Genomic DNA, 22,979 nt, shown 5'->3' with positions numbered 1-22,979 from the left:
TGTCTTTTTTTTTTTCTTTGGAGTGGAAGGTTTCAGTTCCGAACCAGACTTATCTTTCGAAGTGGAAGGTTTTGGTTCTGAAGGCGGCTTTTTCCGACTCGGTCCTGAGTCGGAGGGTTGACTGGTTGTTTCAGTGCCGGGCCCGAAGGCGAGGCATTGGAAACATTGTCGCAGACCATGGCCTGAAGGCAGAGGTGGTCCAGAATCCTTTTGTTTGGCTGAAGAGAGTTTAAGAGTTAAAGGGGCTTTAGTACTTACGGTACCCTGTCCTGGTGGAACATCTTCGGACTCAACTTGATTTCCAGCTAGGAATCGGATTCTGGGATAGAGAAGACTCCCTCCTCTGCCGGCACTTCGACCTCTTCGTGTTAGGATTCTTCTCCGAAGATATCCAGAGTATGTTGTATGTTTTGTTGTTGCATGTCTCTTCGAGCCCTATGATCCAGCAGAGTCTTTTTCAATCGGAACGAAGGATAAGCCTCACAATCTTCTTCCTTTTCGTGCTTCGGTGAGAGGCACAAGTAGCTGACTTTATGCAGGTCGGTGCAAGGGTACTTGTTGGGGCACCAAGGACAAAATTGAAACGGAGTCCTTTCCATCGGCAGAAGGCTGGCTAGCATGGAACGGAATAGAAGTCAACTGACTCAGCTAGGCCCGAAGGCCGCCCACGATGTCTTCGACCGAAGATGGTAAGTTTCCCGATCCATTCGATACACGTAGAATAGAGAAAACGCGTACAATAACAATACCGTCAAGGGTACAGTGGATTGCGCACCGAGGGAAACCTGAAGGATGGTTTCGAAATGGAGCACCGCAAACCACATCCGAACCCGATGGCGGAAAGAAAACAATCTAACAATGGAGGCGATGTCCCTTGCATATTATCACCGAAAGGACCTCGTTACTGGACAAGACTTTTTCGAAGAAAAACAACTTACACACATCCGGACCCAAAACAAGATGGCAGGAGTATGCAAAGCATGTGTTTCTACAGCACACATGCCTCGAACATCTGAATACTAATGGTTGAATATTTCAACTTCGACTAGCAACTTTTCAGTTTTTAATGTGCACATTTCACACGTTCACATTTACTGTCCATGCAAACCAAACGTGTGCAGCTGTGAATGTTTCATGTGCCCAAAGTATTTAGCTACATTTAGATGGAATTTGTATAATAATCCCACCAGAAAATAAACCAGGTTTGAGTGTTGGTGTCGACTCAACATCCTGTGATCCTGCGCAAATCACTTAATCTCCCTGTGCCTAAAAAATGAATGTGTCCTTGTATAATGTCCTTGTATAATGTCACCGGTGCTCATGTAAAAAGACCCGATACTTTCGGGTCAGGGGTCACATTATATAAAGATGCCAACAAAAAAAAAGAAATAGTGCCTCAATCACCTTGCAAGCAACGGATAAACACTAATTTAGGGACATCAATCTGTATTGGTCCATGCCGCTAGTAAGGGGCGCAAGAAGTGACAATTCACACGCACTGCAGAATTAGAAAACGGCAAAGAAGAGTGATAAGGATGGCAATGAATGGTAAGTAATAGGTGGGCTAAAAGCCTTTATGTATTTTTTTTTTTTAATACAATAGGTCGTCTCCATAGCAACAGTGCATGCGCGCTGCCTGCAGGCTCAGCCTAAAAAGAGGCTGTACAGATCGCGCTAGTTAACATTAACACAGTCAAGCCTTAACCTTTTAGGTGTGTGGTAGGGAAAGGTTACAACCAGAATACAATCAGCGTTATAAATGACAAATACTATATGCCCTGATGGAAAGAGATGTATTTAACTAATTCATAAACTTCAGGTGTTCAAACTGCCCTTCTTGAGTAGGTTAATTTGCCCCAAATTATGGAACTGAACTTCGGTTGCTCTCTTTACCGCTATTTCATGTACTGAGCGATTATCTAACCCATACCTTTAAAAATGTAACCTAGTCTATGCTATAAGTTTTTTGTAAGCATCCAAACACCTATCTTGGTAAAAGAGCTCTATACAAATGGCACAAATAAAGCAGTTGCTGGCAGATCTGAGAATGCCCACTGAAAGCACTTGACTCACTCACTTTTAGGACAATAGAGAGTCAAAGGTGTCCACAATGGAGGATTCGAAGGGAGACACCGAAAATACAATTCTTTTGATGAATTGGCATACCTTCTTTGTGAACTGCCTAATGGACCCTAATATTGGATCTAAAATCACCCTCTTATAGAGGACACCAGTGCAGGGGATTACATGGTCCAAGTGATTTTGGGTGTACCATTGTCCTAGAGATGGCACTGTTGAATCAAAGGTGTTCATCTAATACGTACAGAGATAGACCGAGTTAGGTACTTTTGGCATAGTCAAACCCAGATGTGGCAGTGCCACAACTGGCTAAGCTGCACGTGTAAAATTCAACATATAGGAAATCCTCCTCATGGGTCAGCAATGAAACAAAAGCTGTTCTCCACTACATCTTTAATATTAGGACTCAAACAGAGTTCAGTAGGATCCCCAAGTGATTCACAATCTCACAGGAAACAAATTGTTATCGCCAGCAGAAGGTGAATTTGGGCAGTTCAGGCCAACACTGGGATCCAACCACACATTTTTGTCTGCCTACGGTTTCATTTTCAGAAAACTGCAACTCATTCACTAATTGACAGAGATAATGGGATTAAAAGTTTGTGATCTAAAGAGTTCTGGGCAATAATCCTCAGAAGCAAGGCCTCACTCAGGAACCATCCTTCCTTTCTTCCCAAGGTGATCATGAAGGTCTTTACTTTCTTTCTAGTTCTGTTTAGGTTTCCCTTTCAAAGTTACGCACCTATCAGTTTCCTCTATTTTATTTGATCTTTTAAGGCAGAGATAAAGAAAGTGAAGGCAACAGCACAGAATTGTTTCCTTGCTATACATACTCAATGGTCATTTTGGTCAATGATTATCCCATAATGGAGAACTGAATGCGCTCTTTATGAGCTCAAGTCTTAGAACCAGCTTTGGGCGAGAGACAGTGAAAGAACAATTTAGGGCAAATCATTTTATTTCTAAATATCACCACAAAATTAATGAATGACTTCATATGAAGTTTCCATGACTGCTAAAATGAGGCACCATGATGAAACTGTAATCTTTGATATGACTGTTAAGCTCTTGTACCATCTAAATTGCCCTGAAAAAAACAGAAGTAAGAATAAAAGATAGATTCTTGTGGCACAAAATGTTATCTCCTATTTGGTTAGCTCATTCTGAACTAAACCTAACTAAAGCAAAGATGTGACATGTTGCACAAAAGAGAAGATTTAATTATGTGTAAAGGAATATCTCAGTTAAAGACCCTCAGTCATAAACACATGAAAACAAAAAATCCTGGATCTCTCTACAGAGTCTTGACAGTGTAGCTTTCTGCGAGACCTGTTATAGGAATTCTTTAAAATAGACGTAGAGTGAAGCTTTGGCTCCGCCCACAGGAGTATTCCTCTCTCGCCTCATGCTGTTGACTGTTTGGTGTACCATTCTGCCTTCTTTGGAATGTGTCTGCTGTAAAGCATGAGAGATGACATTACATCTCAAAAGTGCATTGAATCAAGCCACAAATTATTTATCCCATGCATGCATTATGTACAGAAAACGCTCCTTTTTAAATTTGTTTTTCGAGGCTGCCATCCACTACCCCAACTCAATGACTCCATGCAAGAGTGTACTGTACTCCAGGATACACAGACGGTGTACTTCCCCATTCCACGACACCAAACACTGCCCACAGGACACCATCTTCAGCCCCATTTCCCAAAGATTCAGTTAATTTGCTCAGGTCACACTACCATTCACAAGATCGTACACTGCCTATCCCCCCACGAGACATTGTGCGGCACCTCAGGGGACACTTATGGTACACTGCCCCAGAATACCATTTTCTGCCCCCTCCAGGGCACCATCGGCTGCCCCCAAAGACATTGTTTGAACATGATACAGCGGCCTCCGCAAGGACAATGCTGCCTGCTTCCCTACAGAGCAAAGCCAACAGATATGCCTTAATTGCAATGCTTAATTTGAGCCGGTGGTTTCTGGTGCTCACCACTGGCACGTAATCATCAACACCAGTGCTTTTCTTGAGCACCAATTAAGGACATATGAATTCATGGGGAGATTAGGTGATTCGCCCAGAATCGCAGAATGTTGAGCAGGCAGAGACTTGAACCTGGTTCCCCAGCTCGGACGTCTGCAGCGCTGGCCATTACGCCACATCCTCTTTCCACATTCATGGTTAGCAGTTAGTTCTCTTTTAGGCAGCCCTAACAGGAGTAATGGGCTCGTGCCAGCTGCCTCCTGAGAAGAGCCCCGGCACTTATTTAATTATTTTTTTTTTACAAATTGACCACTGCTTTATTGTAGTAAGTATGGAAATGCAGGAATACACAGATGCAGTTTCATGCACTATCACCTTAAATCCATACCTATTGGCTTTGACAATGATTGATCATGGTTAGCAGTTAGTTCTCTTTTAGGCAGCCCTAACAGGAGTAATGGGCTCGTGCCAGCTGCCTCCTGAGAAGAGTCCCGGCACTTATTTAATTTTTTTTTTTTACAAATTGACCACTGCTTTATTGTAGTAAGTATGGAAATGCAGGAATACACAGATGCAGTTTCATGCACGATCACCTTAAATCCATACCTATTGGCTTTGACAATGATTGTTTATGAAGCGGTGTTCTTTGTCAAGGACTCACAAAGCTGCTAAGGAGAGCATTCGGCTTTAAAAACACAGAAGTAAGTAATGTCTGACCAGGAATTCTTTTATGTTCATTTTCTATTTAACTTTCTGCTTATCATAATGTAGGGGGTGGTAAAGCATGTTTTTCCAGCGTACTACTCTTCCATTCCCCGAGGAGGGAAGTTGATTGCCCTGACCACATACTACACATCTCCTGTTACACAGGTGGTATGGACAAATCCAGCCTTGGCCCCTGCCCACCATCCATCCACCGGCTGGGGTACTTTTACAGAAGTGTGCCAGCCATCTAGTTTTGCATATGACCTTTTAATTGTTTGAAGTCTATAAAAGAAATATGCCAAGTGAACCTCTTTGCATCCAAGACCACCTCATACACAACAGTAACATGAAGTGCAAAGGAACTCCAGAAAGGCTCAAACCTTAGCATAGTTGATGATAAGGTTGTGCTCCTATCCTGGGTTAACAAGGTAGCTGCCTGCTGGTTTTGTAACAAATGAGTGCCTTCCTTATTTCAGATCCCTTTGCTCAAAAGTAAAATCGTAATTCTGTACTACTCCTTGTTACCTTGAACGTCAGTCCCCAAAACATCCACATAGTCCTGCTCTCTCAGGATATCTTCACCGTCACCTTCCGAGGTGGCTTGCTCCTTCTTTAGAAATGTCTTCACGTTGATGATTCCAGACTTACTTTCAGCCTTCCGCGCCTTACCACCTACAACAAAAAAAGATACATTTTCCACCTGATTTGCTTCTCCGTTTCAAAACCCACAAATAATTTAAAAGAGAGCAATACGTACTAATCAATATACAGCAAATGGCCATTGCTTCCACAGAGTGTTACAAAGTGGCAAATGTCTGAGAAAAATGCTGACGAATCTCCACAATAGACAAATACCTCTTATTATTATGCACACTTGTTAATACAAACTTTTTTTTCTAGACACCTGCTTTGTTTAACCGCAGACCAATTTACTTGCATACATGAAAATAAAATGTAAAATGTACATTTATTGCAACATTATTTTTATCCTTTCCAAAGAAATGAATTAAAGCACCTTCAAATAATATGGAGATTATATATATATATATATATATATATATATATATATATATATATATATATATATATATTCCAGTTCCACCAAGTGTATCGCATACACGTATGCACTCCTTCCCCAATGATACACAAACAGCGTCTTTTGTAAATCCCAAGATTTAATTCAGTGCATGAAAGCCAAATAAATACCCAACGCGTTTCGACGACCGTATCGTCTTGGTCACGGGTAACCGACTGTTTACCATTCAACAGTTTAAATACATAAAAAAAAGAGAAACAAACAACCTGTTTCCAGCTTCTTTGTTAATGCTCTGAATCTTACTGTCATATCTGTATTCCCTTCCTCGTTTTGCCATACCTTTTATTATGCTAAAGCTAAAAATAACCTCATATATTTATGAGGAATTTAAGATATAAGTGGTTGCACGTATGGGTTGGCTCTGTTCTTTTCTCTTTGGGTGGATTCTGTCACGATCCTTTATTAACATCGGTGCTATGCAGTTATGATGTGGAAGCATTTTATGGATTGACAGCTATGTCTGTTTTGCTATTTCTATTTTGTGATGTCCAGGTGGTCCAAGAAGAAGATCGATTGAGAATACCCATTACTTTAATTGTGAATATAGAAGGAGGAAAGAGGCTACTATCAAGAATAATGAGTCAGGAATAGAAGCAATGAAATTTATTTAAGGCCCACTTGGGCGTAGTACTTTTCCTAGATTTTGTTTATCATGCTCATTTATCCTTTTATCATGTTTGGGATTAGAAATGTTCCTCTTTCCATTAATTTAATTTTTTCACTAATCTTTTGAAAATATTTTTTTTACCCACTTGGGTTTAATTTTGAGAAAAGAGATTTAATGTAATGAAACATTACATTAATTTTTTGACTGAGATGCCTAATCTGTTCTCACTTGAGATATATTAATTTGGTACTTAAGTGTGAGAAGAAGATATTCAAAAAATGAAGAAAACTTTATTGCAAAACTTTATTGAAAGTAAATTTCTATAAGAGTAACGGTTGTTGGGGAGCAGCCACAATATAAGTAACATTGATCATGTTTTGAATTCATGCACTTGCTCGAATTTTGTTAAGCAACAAGGGTTTTCTTTCCTCTGTATGCATTACTTTATCGCATAATCAGATCAGGGTACCATTATGTTTGGTCTTCATTTACCGTTCTAAGATGGCCGCCATGTAGCTGGATAGTGATAGATACAAACTGCTATCCGCTTTTGCTGTTGATGTTTTGAACGCAGCTCCGATGTTTGTTTGTTTCTCTTTTTTTTTATGTATTTAAACTGTTGAATGGTAAACAGTCGGTTACCCGTGACCAAGACGATACGGTCGTCGAAACGCGTTGGGTATTTATTTGGCTTTCATGCACTGAATTAAATCTTGGGATTTACAAAAGACGCTGTTTGTGTATCATTGGGGAAGGAGTGCATACGTGTATGCGATACACTTGGTGGAACTGGAATCTATACAGGACTCCCTCGGACCCTGCTTTGCACCGCCGCTCTGTGTCCCGGTACCCGAGGATGTGAAAATTATATATATATATATATATATATATATATATATATATATATATATATATATATATATATATATATATATATATATATATATATATATATATATATATATATATATATATTCACTGAAAAAACCATAGGTTTCACACATGTTATAGTTAGCGGAAATTTTACTGATAAAAAACCAATGAAATTCCCCCGTTATAGTTAGTGCAGGCAACTATAACTCACGCGACCGCAATCCTCTGCTGATGCTAATACTGTATTTAGACACTTATTTGCCCATGTCTTCTTCCATACATTTTTAGCTATACATATATTACAAATATTTTTTTTTCATAAAGACACATATGTCATCAGCAGAAGATTGCGGTCGCGTGAGTTATAGTTGCCGGCACTAACTATAACGGGGGAATTTCATTGGTTTTTTATCAGTAAAATTTCCGCTAACTATAACATGTGTGAAACCTATGGTTTTTTCAGTGAATTTGCAAGGTTTTTTAAATGCTAATTCCTAACTATAACGTGTGTGAAACCTATGGTTTTTTCAGTGAATTTGTACGGTTTTTTAAATGCTAAGTTACTTTACGCCATTCGTGGCGTGCGCGCCCACTTAACGCGTTCCGTGCGCGCACGGTAAGCACGCGGTGCGCTTCGCGCACCGCGCGCCCACTTTACGCAGTTAGTGCCGTGCACGCACGGTGGGCACGCGGTGCGCTACGCGCACCGCGTGCCCACGTTACGCTAGATGGGCCATGTACGCACGATGCGCTTCGCGCACCGTGCGCACATGGAGGACATATGATGCACTTCGTTTTGAAAGGTAATATTTTAATTTTTCGTAATTTTTATAAGCCATGCACAAATGGTGCCCTTCGGGCACCATTTGCACACGGGGTGGACAGAGTGTGGATAATTTTTTATTTTTATATTTTTTTTTTTAATATTATAGTTTTTCTCTTCGCATTTAAGCCATGCACAATTGGTGGCCTACGGCCACCAATTGCACACGGGGTGGGGAGAGTGTGGATAATTTTTTTTTTTATATAATTTTTTACCGGACGTGTACGGTAAGCGTAATCGGCGAAATTAGCGAAAAAGAAAAAAATCCGTTTTTGGCCTTGGGGGATCTTTGGGGACCCCCCCACCTTGGCTATGTGTGTGGGAGCTGTCTAAACAGCCCCTTTACATGTTTTTGTGCTTTGTATTTTCATCATCTCTCTCAGTGCGAGAGAGAAAATGGCGGCCGCCGCTTCCTGGTTTCGGCCGATTTGAATGTTTACTAAGATCTAAGAGCCAATCAGAATCGCACTCGCGCACGCCACCGTACGCGTACGGTAAGCGTACCGTAAGCGCACCGTAAGCTGGCTCAGATATATATATTGATTTAAAGGCTATTTTCTCAGAATCTACTGAACAGATTTACACCAAACCTACAAAAGGCACTTCCTTGACCTGAGGACTACCTCTCTGCCAAATTTCAAGTAATTCTGTTCAGCCGTTCGGGCTGTAGCCCTGTCTAAAGGTCCTATGGAAAAATGCATGGGAAAAACGCGTTTTGGGACCCCCCTTTTATCTCAGCCCCAGCTTGACGAATCCCCCCGAGACTTTCAGGGTAGGAGCGGAGCGTAGCGCCCCACCTATTTTGAAAAATTCGCGAGTATTCGTCGACCGGCGCCAAAGTTATTCAAAATAGAATGTTGCGGATTTCCTATGGAAACGTGGTCCTAACTATAACTACCTACTGGCGACCGCCAGTAGGTAATATATATATATATATACACACACACACATACTTACTTTTATTTACTTGAGTTTTATATAGTGCTGACTAGACCCGGAGATATCAGAGTGCTTTACATGAGGAAAGTTACATCGGTTATATAAAAAACATTGTTACAAAAAAATACATAAGTTACAAGTTACATCTGTTGATTAGTGGTGCGTAGATGTCAGGGTTTGCACGACCAGGGCGCCTACCTAGATGCGAGGTGAAAGTCCATGGACTACACGTCCCAGCAACCCCAGTCAAGGGGAGGGGCGAAAGAAGTTATTACCACGAACAACGCGGGAAGACGTTGTGTGTGATTCTGAATCCTAGCAGCAGCCGCAAGCATCCGAGCGGCTGTGCGTTCCTCTGCTCTTCGAGTGTTGGGAAGAGAGCCTCGGGGAGAGGCGGATCCGTTCCTGGGACAGCCGTGGTAGAGCGGCAGGAATTCCGAAGAGGGCGAAGCCGAGGTGGTCGGGTCGACGCGTTGAACCTTGGGACGGAGCAAGCGAGGTGAGGCCGGTGTATTCTCAGTGCACCGAAACCCCGCTGCCTGCGCTGCAGTGCGCTGACCCCGCCTCCATCGGCAGGCAAGTGCCTCTTTTGACTTTGGTGTGGAAAGCATTATTCACGCTGGATTACGAGCTACGGCCATCGGGCAGCCATGTGGGTGGAGCCGGCCAAGTAGTTCGTACCTTTGTTGTTTTTGTTTCTTCTTTAAAGCGGCCCTCTGGCAGCCAATGAGGTGGAGCCGGGCCCCCACACAAAAAGGGTACAAGACTTCCAAAAGCGGGGCTGACATTGGAACTAGCCGTGTTAATTTAGACAGTGATTCCTATTCTGCCAAACAGAAGAGCCCTGACGATAAGGGTTATCTCGATTTCGTTCTGTGCACTACTCCTTCCTTCCTCAGTTTCTGATTACAAGAGAGTGGGGGTACGAGGGGGTACGTATGTGGACCTGGGAGAGCGGAGCTCGGTTGGGAATGACTGGTCAGGTCGGCTTGAGTTAATTGTCTTGCACTTGTTGGTTTTGGCACAGGTGCCGGCGCAGCAGTCCCAGAGAGGGGACTGGATGGCGCTAGAGGAAATATTTGCAGGGACACGTTTGGCAGGTATGAGGAGGACCTAGCAAGACCTTTTGAGAGTAGCTAGTCTGTATATGCCTAATTGCAAGTCCTTTGTTTTTCAGGTGTCCCTTCCCCCGCTGGCCCTACCCTATCCTTCCCTCACCTGATAGCCTCTACACTCTTGTTATCTTGCATCAGAGTGTGGGGATGTCTGGAGGGGGACCCCTTTGAGCATCGCCCTGATCCTGAGGAGAACTGGGAGACCGTGACAGTAGAAGGGTGAGGGGGTAAAGTAAAAGGGTAACAGGGAGGGGATACGGTGGAGAGACAAAGGAAAGTGTGCCCAATGTCCGGCTGGGTAGGTGACGGCCGAGGGGGTAGTCCGCAACCCATCTCCTCTATAGCCAACAAGGTAGCTCCACCGGGCAATGGTAAAAAAGCTAGGTCTCCATAGCCGGTGGAACGCTTCATTCCCTACAAATAGGCGTCAAAGCTGAGATACTTGTCCAGGGCCAAAGGAGCAAAGGGCCAATAGGAAGAAAACAACAGCGGAGAAAGCGACGAGAACATTTGTCCGAAGTCCGCTGGGTAGGTGACGGCCATAGTGGTGTGCCAGAGCCAATCTCCCTATAGCTGTCGGTGCAGCTCCACTGGGAATCAGCCATGTGGTTCGGGCTCCGCCGGATGAGTGAAGATCAGGGTTTTGAGCCCAGAGACGGCCGAGTGGAGATGGCGAGGATGGTAGGCTAGGTAAGGGTTGGTAGCTTGGCTGCCATCTTATAGTCAGGCAAGTGGAGTCTGATTGGTCACCGTGATTCAGCAGCTGCACACACACACATATATATATATATACACACACACACACACACACAGACATATATTGAGAAAGACATATTGTTGTTGAAACGCATCTGTCACTTCAACTGAATAAAATGGATTAATCGGGAAGCTGTTGAGTGCTTATTTGAAGGACAATTTTTAATTCGTGCAGCCACTTGCACGCATGGGAGGCACCCGTTCATTAGTGTTCGGCAGTTTCAATGTGGCTTTGGTGAAAACAGATTATTTACTGAGGGAACCGCCATGGGCCGAGAAGAGGGGGCAGATCAAGGTGACACTTACTCACCATTACAAAATGTAAAGCGTAGTTACATGCGCTTTCCTGGATCTGCCCTCTCTGATATGCTATTTTTGTGGCAGAACGAGGGAAACCAAATAATTGTAAGTGGAACTGCTCCTGTTCACTGTAAGCTCTACCTCGCCAGCATGGATCAAGTAAGGTGAAATGCATTATGGACTTTGTGCCAAATGTGGCAGAATACATCTATTAAAGACTTACTAAGTTCATAATATCTTGTTTGACTCCACGTGAAATGTCCATGCTGACAGAGCTTTGTTTGAATTGTTGCGGATAGCATTCTAAACAATGGGATAGCATTCTAAACAATGGGAGTGGAAGAAGCCCTAAGGGGACCTGTTGAGTGCTTCTATTTGATGGAATATATATATATATATATATATATATATATATATATATACATATATATATATTCACTGAAAAAACCATAGGTTTCACACATGTTATAGTTAGCGGAAATTTTAATCATAAAAAACCATTGAAATTCCCCCGTTATAGTTAGTGCAGGCAACTATAACTCACGCAACCGCAATCCTCTGCTGATGACATATGTGTCTTTATGAAAAAAAAATATTTGTAATATATGTATAGCTAAAATTTAATGAAAGAAGACATGGGCAAATAAGTGTCTAAATACAGTATTAGCATCAGCAGAGGATTGCGGTTGCGTGAGTTATAGTTGCCTGCACTAACTATAATGGGGGAATTTCAATGGTTTTTTATGATTAAAATTTCCGCTAACTATAACATGTGTGAAACCTATGGTTTTTTCAGTGAATTTGCAAGGTTTTTTAAATGCTAATTCCTAACTATAACGTGTGTGAAACCTATGGTTTTTTCAGGGAATTTGTACGGTTTTTTAAATGCTAAGTTACTTTACGCCATTCGTGGCGTGCGCGCCCAGTTAACGCAGTTCGTTCCGTGCACGCACGGTGCGCGCACAGTGAGCACGCGGTGCGCTTTGCGCACCGCATGCCCACGTTACGCGGGATGGGCCATGTACGCACGATGCGCTTCGCGCACCGTGCGCATATGGAGGACATATTATGCGCTTCGTTGTGAAAGGTAATCATTTATATTTTCATTTATGATCTAAAAGCCATGCACTAAAGGTGCCCTAAGGGCACCTTTTACACACGGGGTGGGGATAGTGTGGATAGTTTTTTTTTTTTAATTAATTTTTACCGTAGGCGTATGGTAAGCTTAATCGGCGATTTTTCAAAAAAAAAAAATTGAATTTTTGCCCATGGGGGTTCTTTGGGGACACCGTCATCAATGCTAGGTGGTTAGGAACTGAATACATTGCCCCTTTAGATGTTTTTTGCCTTTGTTTTTGCTGCCTCACTCAGAGTGCGAGAGAGAAAATGGCGGCCGCCGTTTCCTGGTTTCGACCGATTTGAATGTTTACTTAGATCTAACAGCCAATCAGAATCGCGATCGCGCACGGCACCGTACGCGTACGGTAAGCTTACCGTAAGCGCACCGTAAGCTGGCTCAGATATATATATTGATTTAAATGCTATTTTCTCAGGATCTACTGAACAGATTTACACCAAACCTACAAAAGGCACTTCCTTGACCTGAGGACTACCTCTCTGCCAAATTTCAAGTAACTCTGTTCAGCCGTTCGGGCTGTAGCTGTGTCTAAAGGTCCTATGGAAAAATGCATGGGAAAAACGCGTTTTGGGACCCCCCTTTTTTCTCAGCCCCCGCTTGACGAATCCCACCGAGACTTTTAGGGTAGGAGCGGAGCGTAGCGCCCCACCTATTTTGAAAATTTCGCGAGGATTTGTCGACCGGCGCCAAAGTTATTCCAAATAGAATGTTGCGGATTTCCTATGGAAACAGGGTCCTAACTATAACTATCTACTGGCGACCGCCAGTAGATAATATATATATATATATATATATATATATATATATATATATATATATATATATATATATATATATATATATATCAAAACACTTTGCCCAATTGAAAAGAAGCCGCAGGCACGAAGTTCCGTCCAATTTTATTGACAGCCTGCGACAGGGTAAGGTTAACAGGTACATTCCGTGATAAAGCCAAACGCGTTTCAGGATTTTCTCCCTTCTTCAGTGGCTGTGAAAGCTGGGCAAAGTGTTTTGAAATATGCGATGTCGCCTAGTCGCTAAAGGAGAGAAGCCCACTGCTGAAACGCGGGCCGGCGTCGGCGTTGGGATGATGCTGACGTTATGGAGGCAGGTGTGGAAGTCTGCTCGGGCTTCTACACAAGTTCACATTTGGCAGCGGGAAAGCGGAGCAGGTGATGGTGACAGAGTACATTCACCCACTTGGGACTGAATTATTTGTATTAATGGTGCGGCAATGCAGCGGACTCACATGAGCATGTACTTACCAGCACTACAAGATCCAAGAGGCCTAGCGGCCACGCCCACTGGGGTAGGTTTTGTTAAATTAAGTGCGTGGACACTGCTGATTGCACGCTTTCACAGCCACTGAAGAAGGGAGAAAATCCTGAAACGCGTTTGGCTTTATCACGGAATGTACCTGTTAACCTTACCCTGTCGCAGGCTGTCAATAAAATTGGACGGAACTTCGTGCCTGCGGCTTCTTTTCAATTGGGCAAAGTGTTTTGAAATATGCGATGTCGCCTAGTCGCTAAAGGAGAGAAGCCCACTGCTGAAACGCGGGCCGGCGTCGGCGTTGGGATGATGCTGACGTTATGGAGGCAGGTGTGGAAGTCTGCTCGGGCTTCTACACAAGTTCACATTTGGCAGCGGGAAAGCGGAGCAGGTGATGGTGACAGAGTACATTCACCCACTTGGGACTGAATTATTTGTATTAATGGTGCGGCAATGCAGCGGACTCACATGAGCATGTACTTACCAGCACTACAAGATCCAAGAGGCCTAGCGGCCACGCCCACTGGGGTAGGTTTTGTTAAATTAAGTGCGTGGACACTGCTGATTGCACGCATTCACAGCCACTGAAGAAGGGAGAAAATCCTGAAACGCGTTTGGCTTTATCACGGAATGTACCTGTTAACCTTACCCTGTCGCAGGCTGTCAATAAAATTGGACGGAACTTCGTGCCTGCGGCTTCTTTTCAATTGGGCAAAGTGTTTTGATAGATATATATATATATATATATATATATATATATGTGTGTGTTTCTGTAAAGTTTAAATATGTTTTATATATTTATAGTGAAAGGCCTGTGGAAGAATGAGTGGGTGTACAAGTGTGTGAATGGATAATTTTCTAGGTGCTTGACTGACTTTATAAGTGAGTCATTAAATGTATCTTACTGCAGACTAGTGACTAAACTGTGTGAATGTCTGTATGTGTGTGTGTAGGTGTACAAGTGGCTGCATGGTTTTGTAAATAGCTATATGAGTGTCTATATGGGTTATTGATTGGTTGTCTGAGTATCTGTATGGGTGCCTGAGTGTTTGTGTGGGTAGGGTGTGTGTGACTCTGCATAGATGTGTGAGTGGGTGATTCTATGGGTGCATGATTTTAAGAGTGCATCTGTGATGAACTGTATGGTTGAGTGACTGTATGTATGGGTGTGTTAGGGATTGAATGTATATCGCAGTGGTACATGTGTGACTAACTACGTATGTGAAAGGCAGTATGTATGCGTGTAAGAGTATATAAGAGGGTATATGTCAGAGTGTGTGATTGTGAGAGTGGCTGTATGGATGAGCGTGTGCTTGTATCAATGGTTGTATAAGACAGTGTTTTTCAACCTTTTTTGGGCAAAGGCACACTTGTTTCATGAAAAAAATCACGAGGCACACCACCATTAGAAAATGTTAAATTTAACTCTGTGCCTATATATTGACTATATATAAAGTAATTCTCTTGAATAGGAATCAAATAAACACAAGCATGCACCCGGCACTTTTTTACGATCACGGTCTTGATTTAGCGAAGTTCACCATTACGTTTGGCACACCGCCGCACTTACCACAGAACCGATCACGCTCCTCATATTACTGACTTCAAAAAACGGCAGTGTATGCATGCACTTGATTTTGTACAGTCACCACAGACACATCCTGTGTTTCATCACGTTTTCGGCACGATCTACGCCCCCCCTTTACGCCATAACCACATTAACATCGAATCTGTCGTATCAATTGTCATTTAGTTTTATTTATAGACTTGGAAATAGTTTGGTTGACAGCTGCGTGTGCATGGGTTAACGGTGATCTCTATAAATTCTATATAGATTAAGTCGTTTTTAATAATACTGCAGGCCTTTTTGGATCAATAGTTTCCCGTCATAATATTGTTTGTAACCCATTACCATATTCTCAAATTGCTCGTCTGCCATAAAGCTAAAGAGAAACAGCATCGTCAGTGATAGGGCCTTTGTGAATGTGGGACAGCAGCGGAGGACGCACTTGAATTTTTAAAACTTTATTTAAGGTTTACAACAGCATACCATACAGTTACACAAGAAACACTATTAGGTGACAGATTTTGCACCCTGACCACAAGTGCTCCCCCCGGCCTCAGCCATACGCCCCGGTATACCACCAAACGATACAGTGCACCACCAATTGATTACTGTTGTACAAACTAGCATAAGAATACTCTGGATAGGAGGAAATTAAACATTAAATACCTGCGGCCTGGTCTGGATCCGGATGCGGTCTCTCAGTGCCGACTCCCGCCGAGTCCTGGTCTCCGTCCGTCAGTCCTCCTGCTCCGGTCCTCCTGGTGACGCGACGTCTTCTTCTCTCCGCTGCTGCGCACACTGCGCTCGGGCGGGAAGGAAGTCCGAAGATACTGCTCTGTGATAGGTCCAGGCTGGAGTCTGGACCAATCACAGCCCAGACATCTGAGGAGCGCCAAAAACCCCACCCCCCCCATACCCAGGATACAGTCCAGTGCCCGCCGCCCGGCCTAGTGGGGGAAATTATTATTTTTTTTTTTTAAATGTTGGGAATGTTTCCATTTTTCCCACGTTTTCCCACGGCACACCAGGCAACATCTCGCGGCTCACTAGTGTGCCGCGGAACAGCGGTTGAAAAACGCTGGTATAAGAGCGTAAGAATGTGGTACTATTTTTATGAGTAAGTGAACTTGAGTGTGTATAACTGCGTAGGTGAGTAAATGGGAGTGTGATTAATTATTTGCATGACTGACTAGGTGTGAGAGTACCTCTATGGATGATTGGTGGTGTGTGAGTGTCTATGTAGGTGTATAAATGCATATGATAGTCTTGTACGGAGTGACTGTAAGAATGAGTGACTGTACAGGTGAGTGAGTGGAGGTGTATGTAGACCTAAGAGTTAATGAGTGGGTATGTAGTTATTCGTATTGGAGTATCTATGGTTTTCAAAATGGCCGTCTGAAATTTTGAGTCGGTGTATCAAAGGTTATATTAGGGTGTGAGAAGATGCACTAATTTATCACATGGATGACGTCATCAGTGATGTCATCAGTGATGTCATTTGAGATGTCATCAGTGATGTCACTGACCATGTCATGAGTGATGTAATATGTGACATCATCAGCAGTGCATTGCGGGGGCGCGAGTTATAGTTAGCTGAACTAACTATAACAGGGGAATTTCTAGGGTTTTGTACGAGGGAAATGTCCAGCTAACTATAACGCCCCTGAAACCTATGGTTTTTTCAGTGAATTTCTAAGGTTTTTTAAATGCGAATTCCTAACTATAACGTGCCTGAAACCTATGGTTTTTTCAGTGAATTTCAATGGTTTTTTAAATGCCAATTCCTATCTATAACTTATCTCTAAAGATATCATGAAAAGCATTCTTTTTAAAAAGTAGGGTGCACATTAGTTTTGTGGAAAAGCATCTTTGTGATTGGTTAAGAAAAAGCAGTTTCAACGTGGAGTACATATCATAGGATAAAATTTGCTCAGCTCAACCACACCTGCTACTTGCATTTGGAAGGCACTGTTCGAACTTAAAACAATCGTGAACTTTTAACCTGCACGTGTCGTTAAATGTTCAAGAAAATGTTACAAAAAAATATCGTTACGTTTTAAAAAACTTGATGAACTTTTAACCTGCACGTGTTGTAGAATGTTCTAGAAAGTGTGTTGATAGAATACGTTGCACTTCTGACTTCTATGTGTTGTTGATTATTACAAAAACGGTTCATATGGAAAATTAAAAAGAAACCAATAGAGAAGTTTTGAAACCTAAAAGAATCAAGGAACTATTCTAATTTATTCTTTACATGTATTTATGTGTGCAGCAACAAAATTATAGACACAACAGCACTAGGAAGAGGAAGAAGCAGGGAGTGGGGGGAGGGGGGAGATGGGCAGAGTGGCACACATGCACAATTAAGTACAACACACATATAGACTAACAATGGCCAAATGAAACACACCAACAAGGAGCACAAGTCACACAACCCGCCAACATCACACCACTGAACGATCATAGAAGTGAAAACCATGCTGCATTCATACAGGATGTGTACAAAGGCCAGTCGTTGGTGTTGTGGGATGTCTGCGACCGTGGTCATCATGGATGAGATGCCCAGCATGTGGCACATGGTCGAGTTCACTGTGTGTTATGTTGCCAAACGGCTGCTCCTCCCTCCCACGAGCCCCCACACTTTTGTACGGTGTGCTGTTGTATCTCGTGCACTCGTACGGCACACCATTGTAATGCCTATTTGCGCATGTCCTGCTACATTCCAACTACAACATCACAGTGCCGTTTGGAGGTGGTGCATGCCACTTTACAACAGACTGCTGCGGCTCTTGTAGCAGGCCACACCAGAACACAGAGACACACTTACCGCACTTCCTGTACACGGACATGTCCGAGACACCCCGTTCCCCTTGCCGGATAGGCACACCCCTGCACTGACCTGTGAACCCCAGACCAGCACACGCCAGTTGTGCATGCAGGAGGATGCGTACGTAGCTACACATGCAGGCTCACTGCCAACACTGAGGTGACAGCGCACTGTGATGTTGCAGGGCTCGTGCCTATCATGCTAAGTCAATGACCACAGGGACACACTTACTAAGATGTGGGTTTGGGGGGCATTGGAGGTCCTGGTGTTGTTGAGATGAGTCTTCTGGCCCTCATGGGTATCCCTGTATCATGCTCATTGACTCTATGGCACCTGTGGGTGTTCTAGTGTGGCTCTTGGCTGTCTTCCCTTTCATGGTGCAGGTAGTTGTCCTGCTTAACACCAGCAGAAAGCAGGTGTAAAATCCCTGGTGCTAACGTGTCTTATCGCCGGAATTTGTTTCGCATTGCAATTGGTGTGAAAGTTGTGATGTGATTTTTTTCGTGTGCAGAACAATATACGAACTGAGCAATGTATCTCGTCAAGATCCAGCACCTGACGCACTATTCCCAATCAATATAAATACAATGAGATTTCTTAATAGATTTTGTGTGTACACTGTAAGTGCAGCCAATACCTCAGTGCAATTCAATACAGGATTTTAGTATTTAGAATAAATCGGAAAGGTGCACCTCGTGTCTTTTTGCACGGGAACGGCTACTCTCCATTTCATTATCAGCACTTTAACGTAAGTAAAGTTGAGATAAATCTAACACACTATTCAGAAGTTGGTGCAAACTGCAGATATCACCAGTATTCCAGCGATAAGTGCCCCAAAATTTAATACCATGGTGGACTCCATCAAATAACAGTAATAAGAACAAGAAAGAGTCACACAGCAGTTAAGAGAACAACCAAAAACGTTATTAATTTTTTTTTTAACTTTATTTTTGATAATAATAAATATATAAACGATAAACTATTTTCAAACTTTCTTTTTTTATTAACATATATATGAACAATAAACTGATAAACAAAATGTAACAACAATAATACAAAACAACAAGGCGGAACACTCCTGTGGGGATCATGGATATCGACGACAGACCTGGAAAATCAGAAAGATTGTTAACAAAAAACCAACATGGTATTCTCAACAAAGTACCACAAGAAACAAATCACAGGTATATAAAATGCATACAGCTAACAAAATTTTATAAGTTTAACTTACAAAAACTGTAACTGTTGCCGCTTTAAAATATTTACCGAATCTGAGGAAAAATTTTTGCAGAAGGCACCACGCCCACAACGTTTTTCTTCAGTGGTGAGGACATTTTTTACTTTTCCCAAGGGGCAAACAAAGACCAATGCCACCTTCGTCACTCGCAAGATTTGCCAAAGAGTTCTGTTACGAGGGGATCCTAACAAAAAATACTCGTGCGGCACAGCAAGTATGATGAAACACCTAAGGACCCTTCATCCAAACAATCTTGCACGAGAAGAGTGCAAACAGATGAGAAACCTCCTGTTCTGTATCTGTAAAAAAGAATCACAAATAAATGTATATTAATAACTTTCAAATTTATACTATTCCATTACTGTAAAAAAACATTTTATATAAAAACTGACTAAGAAACTATAGCCCTGAACCACAAGTGTGACGATCGTTAAAACACTACATGCATAGTGCATACTACTTTGAAGCAGTTCATGCCCTAAAGCCTACCTCACTAAAAGACTACATGCTAACTGACTAAATGGTTACAGTACTATAAGGAGACACACTGGGTGAGTGACAGGGTGTTTGCTAGAAGAGTATGAATACTAACTAGGGAATAGAAGGTGTGAAACACAACTGTGTAGGTGATTAGAGGACTGCATCCATACTGCATAGGCATTTAAAGCAGTCCATGTGCTAAGGCCTGGCTCACTGCATGACTACTTGGGTACTGACTGAATGATTAGAGTACAGCAAGGAGAGTGCCTAGGTGAATTTATAAGTGCTAGGCTTTTCGCACAGGGAATGGATTAGTACTTGGTACTGAATGGGTCACTAGAGGAGTGCAAAGGCAGTGACAAGTGATGGACTGTATGGATAATACTGACTAGGAAATTGAAAATGTGAAAGACAAGTGTCTAGGTGGTTAGAAGACTGCATGCATAGTGCATAGGGGTTTGAAGCAGTCCATGTGCTAAGGCCTGGCTCAGTGTATGAATACTTAGGCACTGACTGAATGATTAGAATACTGCAAAGATAGTATCTTGGTGAATTTATAAGTGTTCGGGTTTTAGCACAGTGAATGGATTAGTACATGGTGCTGAATGGGTCACTAGAGGACTGCAAAGGGAGTGACAGGGTATTTCCTGGAAGTGTATGGATACTGACTAGGGAATTGAAGGTGTGAAAGACAATTGTGTACGTGGTTAGAGGACTGCATGCATAGTGGATAAGGGTTTGAAGCAGTCCATATACTAAGGCCTGGGTCACTGGATGAGTACTTGGGTACTGACTGAATGATTAGAGTACTGCAAGGAGAGTGCCTGGGTGAATTTATTAGGGTTTGGTGTAGTGAATGGATTAGTACATGATGCTGAATGGGTCACTAGAGGAGTGCAACGGCAGTGACAGGGTGTTTGCTGGAAGTGAACGGATACTGACTAGGAAATTGAAGGTGTGAAAGACAAGTGTGTAGGTGGTTAGAGGACTGCATGCATAGTAGAAAGGGGTTTGAAGAAGTCCATGTGCTAAGACCTGGCTCAGTGCATGAATACTTAGGCAGTGACTGAATCATTAGAGTACTGGAAAGAGAGTGTCTTGGTGAATTTATAAGTGTTTGGGTTTTGGCACAGTGAATGGATTAGTACATGCTGTTGAATGGGTCTCTAGAGGACTGCAAAGGAAGTGACAGGATGTTTCCTGGAAGTGTATGGATACTGACTAGGGAATTGAAGGTGTAAAAGACAAGTGTATAGTATGTTAGAACACTACATGCATACTGCATAGACATTTGAAGCAATCTATTTGGTACTTAGAAACTGACTAAATAATCAGACTACTTCTAGGACAGTGCTTAGGTAAAACTTTTAAATTTTCAGTTCTGCCACAGTGAACAGAATAGTACATGGTACTGCACCTTAGTGTCAAACCCTGACTCGTGTTATCAATGCATAAGCAAAGACTAGCTTCTAATGCTACTAAAACTTGACAACATGACCGGTTTTAAAACAGTTATCTGTCAGCAAATACACGATGTTACCAAACACTTCTCTCACAGTGGTTCCCAAATGCACACAGACTCACAGTGTGATTCTAGACAAACAACACTATCCCTAGCAGCTTACCAAAACTCATTCACTACAGTGGAAGTGGTAAGGGAACTGCACACAATCTACATATTTCACGACTGCACTTTAGTGTCAATGCCTGACTCATTTAATCAACGCATAAGCAATGACTAGCTTCTAATGCTACTAAAACTTGACAACATGACAGGTTTTAAAATAGTTATCTGTCAGCAAATACACGATGTTACCAAATGCTTCTCTCACAGTGGTTCCCAAATGCACACACACTCACAGTGTGATTCTAGACAACAACCACTATACCCAGGAGTTTACCAAAAATCATTCACTACTGTGGAAGTGGTAAGAGAACTGCACACAATCTTCATATTTCAGGACTGCACTTTTGTGTCAACGCCTGACTCATTTAATCAAAGCATAAGCAAAGACTAGCTTCTAATGCTACTAAAACTTGACAACATGACTGGTTTTAAAACAGTTATCTGTCAGCAAATACACAATGTTACCAAATGCTTCTCTCACAATCCTTACCCAAATGCACACAGACTCACAGTGTGATTTTAGACAAGCAACACTATCCTAGGAGTTTACCAAAACTCATTCACTAGTTTGGAAGAGTTAATGGTACTGCACACAATCTACATATTTCAGTACAGCACATCAGTGTCAAAGCATGACTCATTTAATCAAAGCATAAGCAAAGACTGGATTCTAATGCTACTAAAACTTCACAACATGATAGGTTTTAAAAAAGTTATCTGTCAGCAAATACACGATGTTACCAAACGCTTCTCTCACAGTGGTTCCCAAATGCACACAGACTCACAGTGTGATTCTAGACAAGCACCACTATCCCTAGGAGTTTACCAAAACTCATTCACTACAGTGCAAGTGGTAAGGGAACTGCACACAATCTACATATTTCAGGACTGCACTTTTCTGTCAAAGCCTGACTCATTTAATCAAATCATAAACCATAAATGTCTTCTAATGCTACTAAAACTTCACAACATGACAAGTAAAAACAGTTATCTGTCAGCAAATACACAATGTTACAAAATGCTTCTCTCACAGTGGTTCCCAAATGCACACAGACTCACTGTGTGATTCTAGACAAACAACACTATCACTTGCACTATACCAAAACACATTTCTTCATCTAGAAGTAGTACTACATTTTAGTATAGAAACATAACATAACTCATTTCACAAATTCATAAACAATGACTGGTTTCTAATTCTACCAAAATATAAAAACAGCACAGTTATCTGTCTACAAACACATGAAAAACACAAATGCTTATCACAGAATGGTTTCTACATGCACACACATTGTAGAGAAAAAAAGTACTCCCTACACTTTGGCAGGAGAAATACATTAGTCTGATTAAAATCAAAATAGTCTACATACATTCCCTCACAATTAAATAACTCATCTTTCAAGTTCTTTTGTAGATTAAGAAGTATATCAATCACTCACCATATTTTCTTTTACAGAATCTCTGCACTGTTCACCTCTCAGCAAAAACAAAGAATGGAAAAGTTTCCCTTTCATTTTCTATACATGTAAACATCAAATCACAATCCTTCACACA

The 22,979-nt window shown here is 42.1% G+C and overlaps 1 protein-coding gene across 1 annotated transcript in view; it reads right to left on the bottom strand.

Moving 5' to 3' along the window:
- The window catches only part of ORC2 (origin recognition complex subunit 2), a 286,663-nt gene that overhangs the window by 247,555 nt on the left and 16,129 nt on the right, over positions 1-22,979 (bottom strand). Inside the window, exon 3 of the mRNA XM_085649029.1 lies at positions 5,294-5,440. Coding sequence (XP_085505155.1) covers positions 5,294-5,440 — 147 coding nt within the window. The remainder of the gene's footprint in view (positions 1-5,293; positions 5,441-22,979) is intronic.

Source organism: Triturus cristatus, chromosome 3_2 (genome assembly GCF_964204655.1).
Source record: "Triturus cristatus chromosome 3_2, aTriCri1.1, whole genome shotgun sequence".
NCBI classification, from domain to species: domain Eukaryota; kingdom Metazoa; phylum Chordata; class Amphibia; order Caudata; family Salamandridae; genus Triturus; species Triturus cristatus.
The sequence above is the reverse complement of the archived record's forward strand: the minus strand, read 5'-3'. Positions and strand labels throughout refer to the sequence as shown.